This window comes from Diadema setosum, chromosome 14 (assembly GCF_964275005.1).
Source record: "Diadema setosum chromosome 14, eeDiaSeto1, whole genome shotgun sequence".
In the NCBI taxonomy this organism is placed as follows: Eukaryota; Metazoa; Echinodermata; class Echinoidea; order Diadematoida; family Diadematidae; genus Diadema; species Diadema setosum.
The window spans coordinates 10,908,556-10,924,582 of NC_092698.1; the positions used below are offsets into that span (position 1 = coordinate 10,908,556).

General features: G+C 47.8%; 1 protein-coding gene across 1 annotated transcript; it reads left to right on the top strand.

Annotated features, from left to right (window-relative positions):
• The first annotated feature begins 1,682 nt into the window (after window positions 1-1,682).
• Window positions 1,683-2,633, top strand: LOC140237930 (uncharacterized). The gene has a single exon (XM_072317860.1). It carries the CDS (start codon window positions 1,683-1,685, stop codon window positions 2,631-2,633), a length of 951 nt encoding a protein of 316 aa, XP_072173961.1.
• The last annotated feature ends 13,394 nt before the right edge of the window (window positions 2,634-16,027 follow it).

A 16,027-nucleotide genomic window follows, 5' to 3' on the forward strand; every position in this document is an offset into this window, starting at 1 on the left:
GGGAGTCAGCTATCTTTGTCTCCGGCAGGGGTAAGTTATCTTCTTGTCAAGTTAAACTGTGAAGTCTAGTTCGAGTCTAGTATGTTGTCCAGATAGTGTTAGGATTATCTATGAGCTGCTACTTGCGCTATAGATCAGTGATAACATTGTTGCTATTTCAAATTGAGTTGAAATAGGGATCCTCTGTTATGTTGAACAGAGTGATGCGAATGTGCATGGGCACATCATGAGATTTCATTGTCGTTCATATATATCTGACTTCTGAAATGTATGGCTCAGACCTGCCTCAGACTCAGATTGGTTGATATGACATTGTTTATCGGTTATCGAGCTCCTACATTATGTGAGTGGCCGTTGAGTTAAGTTGAGATGACAAATAGGAAGAACTTGTTAGAAAGCTGGTTAAAAGATAGACTTGACAATTTGAAGATGTATGTTCATTGCTGCTTTCACAACATCTTGATTGGTGACATTGTGTGTGTGACGACATTGTGGAGTAAACACTCGTGAATGTAATGTTCTAGTCATATTGGAGTATGCACTGGCTAGGAACCCCCCCCCCCTCTCTCTCTCCTTCTTCTCCTCCTTCTTCATTCTTCCTCCTAATTCCTTTCCCTATTTCCATATCTTGCCTATTGAAGATGATAGGAGTATTTAACGGTATAAGGCCCGGTATTGAATGTATACTGGTGGTTCTTTGAGAGAACATAGAATCTTGCTTTATTATGTTGAGTTGTATAAGAGAATATTGAGATGTCAATATCTATACTTTGAAGTTTGATTCATGTTGATTCTTTGATGTCTGTTAATTACATTTGCTAATAATTCAGCTTTAGATGCATTACTCTGATTTAACATATAATTACTTGCTCAAGTTAGTTAGCGAGACATTCAAGAGCAGTGTAGAACAATTCATTCGCGCAAGAAACACTGTGACGTCAAGATTCTAGAAAACAGAGCAAATTCACTTTAACCCAGTGAGCGGACTTTGGACCTAAGGTCATTCAATCCTCTCTGGTCAGTGAGAGAGCATTCTTGACACATTTACGACCTAGGAGCTTTCACATGGAAACACCTGTTAGAGAACAGTAGAGCTACAGTTAAGCCAATGCAAACGCTTTCACATTGGAATCTGTGCCAGAACTTCTGACTAACTTTAGAGAGAAACCTAATGCGAATTAGAGATTTGCTATTGTAATATCTGTAATGGAATAGCTATAATCATGCAATCGCAACGAGACTCAATGAGTATAGCATGAATTATCAGAAGTAACCATTCACTGTTGGAATGAAATGTCAATAATCAATGACTATGTGCCAATTACAAGTTGCAGAAATTATGCTAATGAATGTCGATACAGAATGTATAACGATGCAATGACGCAACAAAGCATAACGAATAAGAGTGAACACATCTGAATTATAAGACTGTGTATGCTATATTAATGTCAAATATTCATTCATGTATTCATTGACAATACAATGTACTCATTATCCCTTGTACATAATGTTTACATCTTTCAGGGTTTGGGTTCAGTTGATGATCAGAACCTGCGAATAATAAAGAACACCCGTAACCAACATTGCGAGTCCCGGCTCCATTTGTTGTCGTTACAAAAAATTGGCGTCACGGACAGGATTCGCAGATCACTGTTCACCTACCTGCCCCTTTGCTGGAGAAAATGGAGAAATCGGAGATTGACGCCCTGAAGGAGAAGGTGGCGGAGCTGGAAGCCAAGCTTGAGGGAGAACGGGATGACACCAAGGACCAAGCCCCAGCAAGCACAACTACCGGCATCCAGCCCATCTTCTTGACACAAGGAAGGCGGCTGGAAGTCTTCAAAGGGAAACCGGTGAAACCAGGAGATCCAACCGTCCAGGACTGGATCATAGACATGAAAAGCCAGCTTGCTGTCCGGAACTTGGGTACTTCAGAGCAGGCTGCTTTCGTCCGTGATCACCTAGGAGGGAACGCCCGGAGGGAGATCCTTGGTCGTGGTGATGCTGTAGCCGAGGACGTGAAGGAGATCTTCGCTACTCTGGAGAAGGTCTTCGGGAGTGGGGACTCTCTTCCGGTTCAACTCCAGAAGTTCTTCAGCTACCAGCAGGCTCCAGCAGAGGGACTGCTTGAATGCTCACTCCAACTGGTGACCCTCTATGACCGCATATGCTTCCTGGACGGCTCCTACAAGGGCAGCAAGACGGAAACTCTAAAGGGACGGCTGGCGGAGACTGTTTGTGATGAGGGGTTGCGGCGAGAGCTCAGACGACTGAACACCGAGTCTCCCGACCTCGACTTCTTTGAACTCCGAGACCGTGCCCTAAATTGGTTTGGGCTGTCGAGGAAACCTAAGGCAGCCACCTTGCAGGAGACCTCGACGAGCGAAAAGGCAAGCATCCTGGATATCCTGAAGAGGCAGGGTGACCTTCTGGAAAAGCAGCAACGTCAGATTGAGGCGTTGACTGCTGAACGTTCCAGCCGACCAAGGATCACCTGTTACTACTGTGGGAAGACTGGCCACATTCAACGTCAGTGCAAGAAGAGGATGGCAGACTTGAATCGGGCCAATGAGGGTCAAGCTATCACCAAGCAACCGGCGTCACAAGCCCCAGCTGAGGCGCCAAAAGAGTAAGGCCCACCGTTGAGAGCCAAACGGTGGGTAAGGAATGTCATGGCTCAGCAGTTTTCGAGAAGGCGGTGGGAAGCTGTCCGGAGGTGTCGGTGGATCTCGCAGGGGTGAAGGACGTCAGATGTTTGCTGGACACTGGTGCCCAGGTGTCTACGATTACAGAGTCCTTCTTCAATGAGCACCTCGCTCATGAAGAAATTGTTGACGTTTCAGAGTTCATCTCTATTACAGGTGCACAAGGTCTGGCAGTTCCCTATCGCGGCTATGTTGAGTTGCCACTGGAGGTCATGGGAAAGAGGTTTCCGGAGATGGGTTTCCTCGTGGTGCGTGATCCTGTTCACCCGCCCATGGCCGAGCGTAAGAAGCTTGTTCCTGCTGTCATCGGATCTAACGTCCTTCGAGATGTCAACAAGGCACTGAAGTCCACGTCAGAGAGCCAGTTTCAGCAGACACTAGCAGAGTCCAGTGAGGGAACTGCATGGGTCCATGTCCTTGCCCTGTATGAAGAGGTGATGGCCCGGAAACCCCAAACGACTACGGAAAAACGTTATCAAGTTCGGTCTGGTGGAAAGAAGCCCATTCTTCTACCAGCAAGGTGTAGTATTATGGTAGACTGCACTACGCATATGCCTAGACAACCTTGTGTCGCAGTTGTTGAGGAGAGGGATACCTCAGCACTACCAAATGGACTCGTTCTCCTACCTACTCTCGTAAGGGTGCCCTCCTCAGGAAGAGTTCCTGTCCAGATGGTAAACTTCAGCAACAGCGACATCTATCTTCATCCTAGGACGCCAGTTGGTCTGCTGGAGCTGTCACCAGGCAATCTAGAGTCATCATCTGAAGAGCATACTGTTGGTCTGGAGGAAGCATACAGTTCGCCCTCCTCGACTGGAGCTATCAAGGAGATGATGGAGAGGATGGAGGTAGACGAGGAGATCAAGACGTCCCCAGAGCAGCTTCAGGCAGTCGAAAAGCTAATCCAGAAGCACTTTGACAGGTTTAGCAGAGATGACATGGACATTGGGTACTGCGACAAGGTGGAGCACAAGATCATCCTCGATGACGACCGCCCCGTACGCCTACCCCACAGGAGGATTCCCCCACATCAATGGAACGAGGTGAGGGAGTACCTTGAAAAGTCCCTAAAGCAAGGCATCATCAAAAGGTCATCGAGTCCATATGCATCTGCAGTGGTTCTTGTTCGGAAACGTGATGGTAAGCTACGACTTTGTATTGACTACAGGTCCCTGAATGCCAAGACTCATAGAGATGCCTATCCCCTCCCCCGCATCGAGGAAGCCCTGGATGCTCTGAAGGGTGCTAAGTACTTCTGCAGTCTAGACTTGGCACATGGCTTCCACCAAGTTCCCATGGCAAAAGAAGACAGGGAGAAGACAGCATTTCGAGTGGGGACAGGAGGTTTGTATGAGTTCTTACGAATGCCGTTTGGACTCTGCAATGCTCCTGCAACCTTCATGCGGCTGATGGACCTGGCATTCGGCGATCAGAACTTCCAGTCTGTCCTCATCTACATGGATGACATCCTCGTGTTCGGATCAACGTTTGAGGAGACCCTTCAACGTCTTGACATGGTGCTAGGGAGGCTGGCTGACTTCAATCTCAAGGTAAAGCCAGAGAAATGCAACCTCTTCAAGAAGGAGCTGCGTTACCTGGGCCATGTAGTTTCTGCAGGAGGAATATCACCCGATCCGGAGAAGGTCAGAGCAGTACAGGAGTGGAACACCCCTCAAACTGAGACTGAGCTTCGCGGATTCCTTGGTCTATGCAGTTACTACCGGCGCTTTGTACCAAAGTATGCTGAAGTGGCGGCACCCCTGCATGCCCTACTGGGGTCAACATCAAAGAAGAAAAGGTCAAAGAGGACTGCAGAGGTCAAGGCTAGGACTCCACTGTCTGAGGCGTGGAATGCGGACTGTTCTAAGGCAATGGAGGACATGAAGCATCATTTGACGTCAGCACCAATACTGGGGTATCCAGACTTCAGGGAGCCGTTCATCCTGGAGATAGATGCCAGCCATCTTGGACTGGGAGCTGTGCTGTCCCAGCAGAAGGATGGTAAGAAGGTGGTCATTGCATATGCAAGTAGAGCATTGAGGCCGAATGAGAGGAACATGCAGAACTACAGCTCAATGAAGCTGGAGTTGCTGGCATTGAAGTGGGCCGTAACCGAAAAGTTTAGGGACTACCTGATTGGAGCTAGCTTTACGGTGTACACGGACAATAATCCACTTAGTTACCTCAACTCTACTGCAAAGCTGGGGGCCACAGAGATGCGCTGGCAGGCAGAACTAGCTCAATTCCAGTTCCAGATAAAGTACAGGCCAGGGAGGATCAACACCAATGCTGATTCTCTCAGCCGGAAGACTGACCATGGACGTCAACGTGGGAGACTGGAAGAGATGGAATGCTGCCCTGAGACCACGATCCCGGAAAGAGGCACCATTTTGCCGGCTGCACTGAGAACGACAATCGAAGAGGTGGCAGAGTTGCAGTGCCATGATCAAGTTCCTGACAAAGAGGTGGGTTCAACATTCACCCTACCGTCCATCCCCAAGGAAGATCTTGTAAGGATGCAACATGGCGACGCAACTCTCTCTAAGGTCTTGGCTTACAAATCCAAAGAAGTTCAACCTTCACAGCGGCAGTTGATGGCCGAATCAAAAGCTGTCCGAAAGATTCTCCGTGAGTGGGATCGCCTTACCTTCAGAGACGACATCCTTTATCGCAAAGTCCTGATTGCTGATTCAGAATGTTACCAGTTGTTCGTTCCAGAGACCTTGAAAGGACAGGTGCTTCAGGCTGTCCATGACCAAGTTGGACATCCAGCCTCGGAGAAGACAACTGCTCTTGCCCGTCAAAGATGCTACTGGCCCTCCATGGCTGATGACGTCAAGAAATACTGTGAAAACTGTCAAAGGTGCCTGCTGTCAAAGTCCAGTAACCCCAGAGTGAAGACTACAATGGGAGCGCTCATTGCCAAGAAGCCACTCGAGATCCTGGCGATTGACTTCACCACGTTAGAGCCGAGCGGGAAGATCGAGAGCGTCCTGGTGATGACAGACGTCTTCACTAAATTCACCCAGGCTGTACCATCTCGGGGCCAGAAAGCCTCAACTGTGGCCAAGCTCCTTGTCAACCACTGGTTTGTCCGATTCGGGGTGCCAAAGAGGATCCACAGTGATCAAGGAAGGAACTTCGAAAGTCACCTCATTCGAGAACTCTGTGCCCTTTATGGTATCCAGAAGACCAGGACAACACCATATCACCCAGAAGGTAATGGTCAGTGTGAGCGATTCAATCGCACGCTTCACGATCGTCTTCGCACTCTCCAACCACGGCAGAAGAAGAAGTGGACCGAATTCTTGCCGGAGATTGTGTACTCGTACAACTGTACACCGCACTCTAGCACAGGGTATTCGCCCTTCTATCTTTTCTATGGTCGGGAGCCGACATTACCAATTGACCATGTGTTAGGAGCAGCCACGCAGCAAGATGAGGATACAGACGACTGGTTGTCATCACACCACCACCGTTTGCAGACTGCTTTCAATTCTGCTGCTAAGATGACGGAGAAGCAAGCTCTACGACGACAGGCACGGGCGAACGCCAAAGCGACTGATGAGGGCCTGCGTATAGGAGCCAGAGTCTTCCTTAGGAACCGAGTGTTGGGAAGAAACAAGATCCAAGATGTTTGGAGCGACATCCCCTACAATGTTGTCGCTAGACCAGACCTGACAGGCAATGTCTACATTGTGGCTCCCCTACATGGTGATAAGGCACACGAAGGAAAGGCTATACACCGCCGTAACATCCTGGACAGTCGGCAACTTGTCCCCGACATTGCACCTGACGTCCCAACGGAGGCGGAGGCATCTCCAGCTAAAAGTCCAGATGTGCCACAACAGGAGAGCGACGACAGCACACCGATGGTAGTCCACGTGAAATTGACAGCGGGACCAGAAACGACAGTCGACGCTACGCAGGTGCAGCATGAAGGAGGCGAGAACGATCGTGACGGCACCAGTGACGACAGGAACGACAATCAACAAGGCGACAGCGACTGTGTGCCTGTGGCGGATGACGGCGAAGCAGTCATCATGAGGGAGGATGACCTCCCTGCTTTGGAAAAAGCAGGGGAGCGCCCAGAGAATGGACCGGAGTCAGCTCCACCACTGAGGCGTTCGGCTAGGCTGAAGGGAAAGCCGCCGCCAACCGTCACTGAGGAGATTCTCGCAGATGTTAGCAAGTCGCACTTGCTACTACTTACTCTACTTTCGGGTAGAAATTAAGTGTCTCATTTTATAATATTGAATAATTATGTTTATTGGTATGTTGTCAGGGATGCCAACATGAAGCAGGGGAGAATGTAACATTGTGGTTTTTGTCAAAACAAAAGGAAAGAAAGATTTCTAAGAATCAAAAATTAAAACAAAAAGTAACATAAAAATACATTTTCTGGAAAATGAGTCACCCTGCGTCATTCAGAAAGTCCAATCCTTCCGGTCACATTCTCCACTTTTACTTGCCAAATTTGGGCATAATGTCCACTCTCTGCCCTCCTTGGGTCAAGCTATGACCTCATAGCCAGACATAGCCCTCCACCCAAACAAAGTGGCAGTAAAAGTGACGTAGGACTGTGCGTCGGTGGATTGGAATTTAAAGTTAAAATATATCTTTGGGAAGGGTCCTAAACCCAATAAATAGCGAAGTTTTCCTCTCCTCACTTCATATTGGAATCTTTGACAACGAAGAAGCAGCAAGATATTTTGAAGCAGAGCGAGTGATCGGGAGTCAGCTATCTTTGTCTCCGGCAGGGGTAAGTTATCTTCTTGTCAAGTTAAACTGTGAAGTCTAGTTCGAGTCTAGTATGTTGTCCAGATAGTGTTAGGATTATCTATGAGCTGCTACTTGCGCTATAGATCAGTGATAACATTGTTGCTATTTCAAATTGAGTTGAAATAGGGATCCTCTGTTATGTTGAACAGAGTGATGCGAATGTGCATGGGCACATCATGAGATTTCATTGTCGTTCATATATATCTGACTTCTGAAATGTATGGCTCAGACCTGCCTCAGACTCAGATTGGTTGATATGACATTGTTTATCGGTTATCGAGCTCCTACATTATGTGAGTGGCCGTTGAGTTAAGTTGAGATGACAAATAGGAAGAACTTGTTAGAAAGCTGGTTAAAAGATAGACTTGACAATTTGAAGATGTATGTTCATTGCTGCTTTCACAACATCTTGATTGGTGACATTGTGTGTGTGACGACATTGTGGAGTAAACACTCGTGAATGTAATGTTCTAGTCATATTGGAGTATGCACTGGCTAGGAACCCCCCCCCCTCTCTCTCTCCTTCTTCTCCTCCTTCTTCATTCTTCCTCCTAATTCCTTTCCCTATTTCCATATCTTGCCTATTGAAGATGATAGGAGTATTTAACGGTATAAGGCCCGGTATTGAATGTATACTGGTGGTTCTTTGAGAGAACATAGAATCTTGCTTTATTATGTTGAGTTGTATAAGAGAATATTGAGATGTCAATATCTATACTTTGAAGTTTGATTCATGTTGATTCTTTGATGTCTGTTAATTACATTTGCTAATAATTCAGCTTTAGATGCATTACTCTGATTTAACATATAATTACTTGCTCAAGTTAGTTAGCGAGACATTCAAGAGCAGTGTAGAACAATTCATTCGCGCAAGAAACACTGTGACGTCAAGATTCTAGAAAACAGAGCAAATTCACTTTAACCCAGTGAGCGGACTTTGGACCTAAGGTCATTCAATCCTCTCTGGTCAGTGAGAGAGCATTCTTGACACATTTACGACCTAGGAGCTTTCACATGGAAACACCTGTTAGAGAACAGTAGAGCTACAGTTAAGCCAATGCAAACGCTTTCACATTGGAATCTGTGCCAGAACTTCTGACTAACTTTAGAGAGAAACCTAATGCGAATTAGAGATTTGCTATTGTAATATCTGTAATGGAATAGCTATAATCATGCAATCGCAACGAGACTCAATGAGTATAGCATGAATTATCAGAAGTAACCATTCACTGTTGGAATGAAATGTCAATAATCAATGACTATGTGCCAATTACAAGTTGCAGAAATTATGCTAATGAATGTCGATACAGAATGTATAACGATGCAATGACGCAACAAAGCATAACGAATAAGAGTGAACACATCTGAATTATAAGACTGTGTATGCTATATTAATGTCAAATATTCATTCATGTATTCATTGACAATACAATGTACTCATTATCCCTTGTACATAATGTTTACATCTTTCAGGGTTTGGGTTCAGTTGATGATCAGAACCTGCGAATAATAAAGAACACCCGTAACCAACATTGCGAGTCCCGGCTCCATTTGTTGTCGTTACAAAAAATTGGCGTCACGGACAGGATTCGCAGATCACTGTTCACCTACCTGCCCCTTTGCTGGAGAAAATGGAGAAATCGGAGATTGACGCCCTGAAGGAGAAGGTGGCGGAGCTGGAAGCCAAGCTTGAGGGAGAACGGGATGACACCAAGGACCAAGCCCCAGCAAGCACAACTACCGGCATCCAGCCCATCTTCTTGACACAAGGAAGGCGGCTGGAAGTCTTCAAAGGGAAACCGGTGAAACCAGGAGATCCAACCGTCCAGGACTGGATCATAGACATGAAAAGCCAGCTTGCTGTCCGGAACTTGGGTACTTCAGAGCAGGCTGCTTTCGTCCGTGATCACCTAGGAGGGAACGCCCGGAGGGAGATCCTTGGTCGTGGTGATGCTGTAGCCGAGGACGTGAAGGAGATCTTCGCTACTCTGGAGAAGGTCTTCGGGAGTGGGGACTCTCTTCCGGTTCAACTCCAGAAGTTCTTCAGCTACCAGCAGGCTCCAGCAGAGGGACTGCTTGAATGCTCACTCCAACTGGTGACCCTCTATGACCGCATATGCTTCCTGGACGGCTCCTACAAGGGCAGCAAGACGGAAACTCTAAAGGGACGGCTGGCGGAGACTGTTTGTGATGAGGGGTTGCGGCGAGAGCTCAGACGACTGAACACCGAGTCTCCCGACCTCGACTTCTTTGAACTCCGAGACCGTGCCCTAAATTGGTTTGGGCTGTCGAGGAAACCTAAGGCAGCCACCTTGCAGGAGACCTCGACGAGCGAAAAGGCAAGCATCCTGGATATCCTGAAGAGGCAGGGTGACCTTCTGGAAAAGCAGCAACGTCAGATTGAGGCGTTGACTGCTGAACGTTCCAGCCGACCAAGGATCACCTGTTACTACTGTGGGAAGACTGGCCACATTCAACGTCAGTGCAAGAAGAGGATGGCAGACTTGAATCGGGCCAATGAGGGTCAAGCTATCACCAAGCAACCGGCGTCACAAGCCCCAGCTGAGGCGCCAAAAGAGTAAGGCCCACCGTTGAGAGCCAAACGGTGGGTAAGGAATGTCATGGCTCAGCAGTTTTCGAGAAGGCGGTGGGAAGCTGTCCGGAGGTGTCGGTGGATCTCGCAGGGGTGAAGGACGTCAGATGTTTGCTGGACACTGGTGCCCAGGTGTCTACGATTACAGAGTCCTTCTTCAATGAGCACCTCGCTCATGAAGAAATTGTTGACGTTTCAGAGTTCATCTCTATTACAGGTGCACAAGGTCTGGCAGTTCCCTATCGCGGCTATGTTGAGTTGCCATTGGAGGTCATGGGAAAGAGGTTTCCGGAGATGGGTTTCCTCGTGGTGCGTGATCCTGTTCACCCGCCCATGGCCGAGCGTAAGAAGCTTGTTCCTGCTGTCATCGGATCTAACGTCCTTCGAGATGTCAACAAGGCACTGAAGTCCACGTCAGAGAGCCAGTTTCAGCAGACACTAGCAGAGTCCAGTGAGGGAACTGCATGGGTCCATGTCCTTGCCCTGTATGAAGAGGTGATGGCCCGGAAACCCCAAACGACTACGGAAAAACGTTATCAAGTTCGGTCTGGTGGAAAGAAGCCCATTCTTCTACCAGCAAGGTGTAGTATTATGGTAGACTGCACTACGCATATGCCTAGACAACCTTGTGTCGCAGTTGTTGAGGAGAGGGATACCTCAGCACTACCAAATGGACTCGTTCTCCTACCTACTCTCGTAAGGGTGCCCTCCTCAGGAAGAGTTCCTGTCCAGATGGTAAACTTCAGCAACAGCGACATCTATCTTCATCCTAGGACGCCAGTTGGTCTGCTGGAGCTGTCACCAGGCAATCTAGAGTCATCATCTGAAGAGCATACTGTTGGTCTGGAGGAAGCATACAGTTCGCCCTCCTCGACTGGAGCTATCAAGGAGATGATGGAGAGGATGGAGGTAGACGAGGAGATCAAGACGTCCCCAGAGCAGCTTCAGGCAGTCGAAAAGCTAATCCAGAAGCACTTTGACAGGTTTAGCAGAGATGACATGGACATTGGGTACTGCGACAAGGTGGAGCACAAGATCATCCTCGATGACGACCGCCCCGTACGCCTACCCCACAGGAGGATTCCCCCACATCAATGGAACGAGGTGAGGGAGTACCTTGAAAAGTCCCTAAAGCAAGGCATCATCAAAAGGTCATCGAGTCCATATGCATCTGCAGTGGTTCTTGTTCGGAAACGTGATGGTAAGCTACGACTTTGTATTGACTACAGGTCCCTGAATGCCAAGACTCATAGAGATGCCTATCCCCTCCCCCGCATCGAGGAAGCCCTGGATGCTCTGAAGGGTGCTAAGTACTTCTGCAGTCTAGACTTGGCACATGGCTTCCACCAAGTTCCCATGGCAAAAGAAGACAGGGAGAAGACAGCATTTCGAGTGGGGACAGGAGGTTTGTATGAGTTCTTACGAATGCCGTTTGGACTCTGCAATGCTCCTGCAACCTTCATGCGGCTGATGGACCTGGCATTCGGCGATCAGAACTTCCAGTCTGTCCTCATCTACATGGATGACATCCTCGTGTTCGGATCAACGTTTGAGGAGACCCTTCAACGTCTTGACATGGTGCTAGGGAGGCTGGCTGACTTCAATCTCAAGGTAAAGCCAGAGAAATGCAACCTCTTCAAGAAGGAGCTGCGTTACCTGGGCCATGTAGTTTCTGCAGGAGGAATATCACCCGATCCGGAGAAGGTCAGAGCAGTACAGGAGTGGAACACCCCTCAAACTGAGACTGAGCTTCGCGGATTCCTTGGTCTATGCAGTTACTACCGGCGCTTTGTACCAAAGTATGCTGAAGTGGCGGCACCCCTGCATGCCCTACTGGGGTCAACATCAAAGAAGAAAAGGTCAAAGAGGACTGCAGAGGTCAAGGCTAGGACTCCACTGTCTGAGGCGTGGAATGCGGACTGTTCTAAGGCAATGGAGGACATGAAGCATCATTTGACGTCAGCACCAATACTGGGGTATCCAGACTTCAGGGAGCCGTTCATCCTGGAGATAGATGCCAGCCATCTTGGACTGGGAGCTGTGCTGTCCCAGCAGAAGGATGGTAAGAAGGTGGTCATTGCATATGCAAGTAGAGCATTGAGGCCGAATGAGAGGAACATGCAGAACTACAGCTCAATGAAGCTGGAGTTGCTGGCATTGAAGTGGGCCGTAACCGAAAAGTTTAGGGACTACCTGATTGGAGCTAGCTTTACGGTGTACACGGACAATAATCCACTTAGTTACCTCAACTCTACTGCAAAGCTGGGGGCCACAGAGATGCGCTGGCAGGCAGAACTAGCTCAATTCCAGTTCCAGATAAAGTACAGGCCAGGGAGGATCAACACCAATGCTGATTCTCTCAGCCGGAAGACTGACCATGGACGTCAACGTGGGAGACTGGAAGAGATGGAATGCTGCCCTGAGACCACGATCCCGGAAAGAGGCACCATTTTGCCGGCTGCACTGAGAACGACAATCGAAGAGGTGGCAGAGTTGCAGTGCCATGATCAAGTTCCTGACAAAGAGGTGGGTTCAACATTCACCCTACCGTCCATCCCCAAGGAAGATCTTGTAAGGATGCAACATGGCGACGCAACTCTCTCTAAGGTCTTGGCTTACAAATCCAAAGAAGTTCAACCTTCACAGCGGCAGTTGATGGCCGAATCAAAAGCTGTCCGAAAGATTCTCCGTGAGTGGGATCGCCTTACCTTCAGAGACGACATCCTTTATCGCAAAGTCCTGATTGCTGATTCAGAATGTTACCAGTTGTTCGTTCCAGAGACCTTGAAAGGACAGGTGCTTCAGGCTGTCCATGACCAAGTTGGACATCCAGCCTCGGAGAAGACAACTGCTCTTGCCCGTCAAAGATGCTACTGGCCCTCCATGGCTGATGACGTCAAGAAATACTGTGAAAACTGTCAAAGGTGCCTGCTGTCAAAGTCCAGTAACCCCAGAGTGAAGACTACAATGGGAGCGCTCATTGCCAAGAAGCCACTCGAGATCCTGGCGATTGACTTCGCCACGTTAGAGCCGAGCGGGAAGATCGAGAGCGTCCTGGTGATGACAGACGTCTTCACTAAATTCACCCAGGCTGTACCATCTCGGGACCAGAAAGCCTCAACTGTGGCCAAGCTCCTTGTCAACCACTGGTTTGTCCGATTCGGGGTGCCAAAGAGGATCCACAGTGATCAAGGAAGGAACTTCGAAAGTCACCTCATTCGAGAACTCTGTGCCCTTTATGGTATCCAGAAGACCAGGACAACACCATATCACCCAGAAGGTAATGGTCAGTGTGAGCGATTCAATCGCACGCTTCACGATCGTCTTCGCACTCTCCAACCACGGCAGAAGAAGAAGTGGACCGAATTCTTGCCGGAGATTGTGTACTCGTACAACTGTACACCGCACTCTAGCACAGGGTATTCGCCCTTCTATCTTTTCTATGGTCGGGAGCCGACATTACCAATTGACCATGTGTTAGGAGCAGCCACGCAGCAAGATGAGGATACAGACGACTGGTTGTCATCACACCACCACCGTTTGCAGACTGCTTTCAATTCTGCTGCTAAGATGACGGAGAAGCAAGCTCTACGACGACAGGCACGGGCGAACGCCAAAGCGACTGATGAGGGCCTGCGTATAGGAGCCAGAGTCTTCCTTAGGAACCGAGTGTTGGGAAGAAACAAGATCCAAGATGTTTGGAGCGACATCCCCTACAATGTTGTCGCTAGACCAGACCTGACAGGCAATGTCTACATTGTGGCTCCCCTACATGGTGATAAGGCACACGAAGGAAAGGCTATACACCGCCGTAACATCCTGGACAGTCGGCAACTTGTCCCCGACATTGCACCTGACGTCCCAACGGAGGCGGAGGCATCTCCAGCTAAAAGTCCAGATGTGCCACAACAGGAGAGCGACGACAGCACACCGATGGTAGTCCACGTGAAATTGACAGCGGGACCAGAAACGACAGTCGACGCTACGCAGGTGCAGCATGAAGGAGGCGAGAACGATCGTGACGGCACCAGTGACGACAGGAACGACAATCAACAAGGCGACAGCGACTGTGTGCCTGTGGCGGATGACGGCGAAGCAGTCATCATGAGGGAGGATGACCTCCCTGCTTTGGAAAAAGCAGGGGAGCGCCCAGAGAATGGACCGGAGTCAGCTCCACCACTGAGGCGTTCGGCTAGGCTGAAGGGAAAGCCGCCGCCAACCGTCACTGAGGAGATTCTCGCAGATGTTAGCAAGTCGCACTTGCTACTACTTACTCTACTTTCGGGTAGAAATTAAGTGTCTCATTTTATAATATTGAATAATTATGTTTATTGGTATGTTGTCAGGGATGCCAACATGAAGCAGGGGAGAATGTAACATTGTGGTTTTTGTCAAAACAAAAGGAAAGAAAGATTTCTAAGAATCAAAAATTAAAACAAAAAGTAACATAAAAATACATTTTCTGGAAAATGAGTCACCCTGCGTCATTCAGAAAGTCCAATCCTTCCGGTCACATTCTCCACTTTTACTTGCCAAATTTGGGCATAATGTCCACTCTCTGCCCTCCTTGGGTCAAGCTATGACCTCATAGCCAGACATAGCCCTCCACCCAAACAAAGTGGCAGTAAAAGTGACGTAGGACTGTGCGTCGGTGGATTGGAATTTAAAGTTAAAATATATCTTTGGGAAGGGTCCTAAACCCAATAAATAGCGAAGTTTTCCTCTCCTCACTTCATATTGGAATCTTTGACAACGAAGAAGCAGCAAGATATTTTGAAGCAGAGCGAGTGATCGGGAGTCAGCTATCTTTGTCTCCGGCAGGGGTAAGTTATCTTCTTGTCAAGTTAAACTGTGAAGTCTAGTTCGAGTCTAGTATGTTGTCCAGATAGTGTTAGGATTATCTATGAGCTGCTACTTGCGCTATAGATCAGTGATAACATTGTTGCTATTTCAAATTGAGTTGAAATAGGGATCCTCTGTTATGTTGAACAGAGTGATGCGAATGTGCATGGGCACATCATGAGATTTCATTGTCGTTCATATATATCTGACTTCTGAAATGTATGGCTCAGACCTGCCTCAGACTCAGATTGGTTGATATGACATTGTTTATCGGTTATCGAGCTCCTACATTATGTGAGTGGCCGTTGAGTTAAGTTGAGATGACAAATAGGAAGAACTTGTTAGAAAGCTGGTTAAAAGATAGACTTGACAATTTGAAGATGTATGTTCATTGCTGCTTTCACAACATCTTGATTGGTGACATTGTGTGTGTGACGACATTGTGGAGTAAACACTCGTGAATGTAATGTTCTAGTCATATTGGAGTATGCACTGGCTAGGAACCCCCCCCCCCCCCTCTCTCTCTCTCCTTCTTCTCCTCCTTCTTCATTCTTCCTCCTAATTCCTTTCCCTATTTCCATATCTTGCCTATTGAAGATGATAGGAGTATTTAACGGTATAAGGCCCGGTATTGAATGTATACTGGTGGTTCTTTGAGAGAACATAGAATCTTGCTTTATTATGTTGAGTTGTATAAGAGAATATTGAGATATCAATATCTATACTTTGAAGTTTGATTCATGTTGATTCTTTGATGTCTGTTAATTACATTTGCTAATAATTTAGCTTTAGATGCATTACTCTGATTTAACATATAATTACTTGCTCAAGTTAGTTAGCGAGACATTCAAGAGCAGTGTAGAACAATTCATTCGCGCAAGAAACACTGTGACGTCAAGATTCTAGAAAACAGAGCAAATTCACTTTAACCCAGTGAGCGGACTTTGGACCTAAGGTCATTCAATCCTCTCTGGTCAGTGAGAGAGCATTCTTGACACATTTACGACCTAGGAGCTTTCACATGGAAACACCTGTTAGAGAACAGTAGAGCTACAGTTAAGCCAATGCAAACGCTTTCACATTGGAATCTGTGCCAGAACTTCTG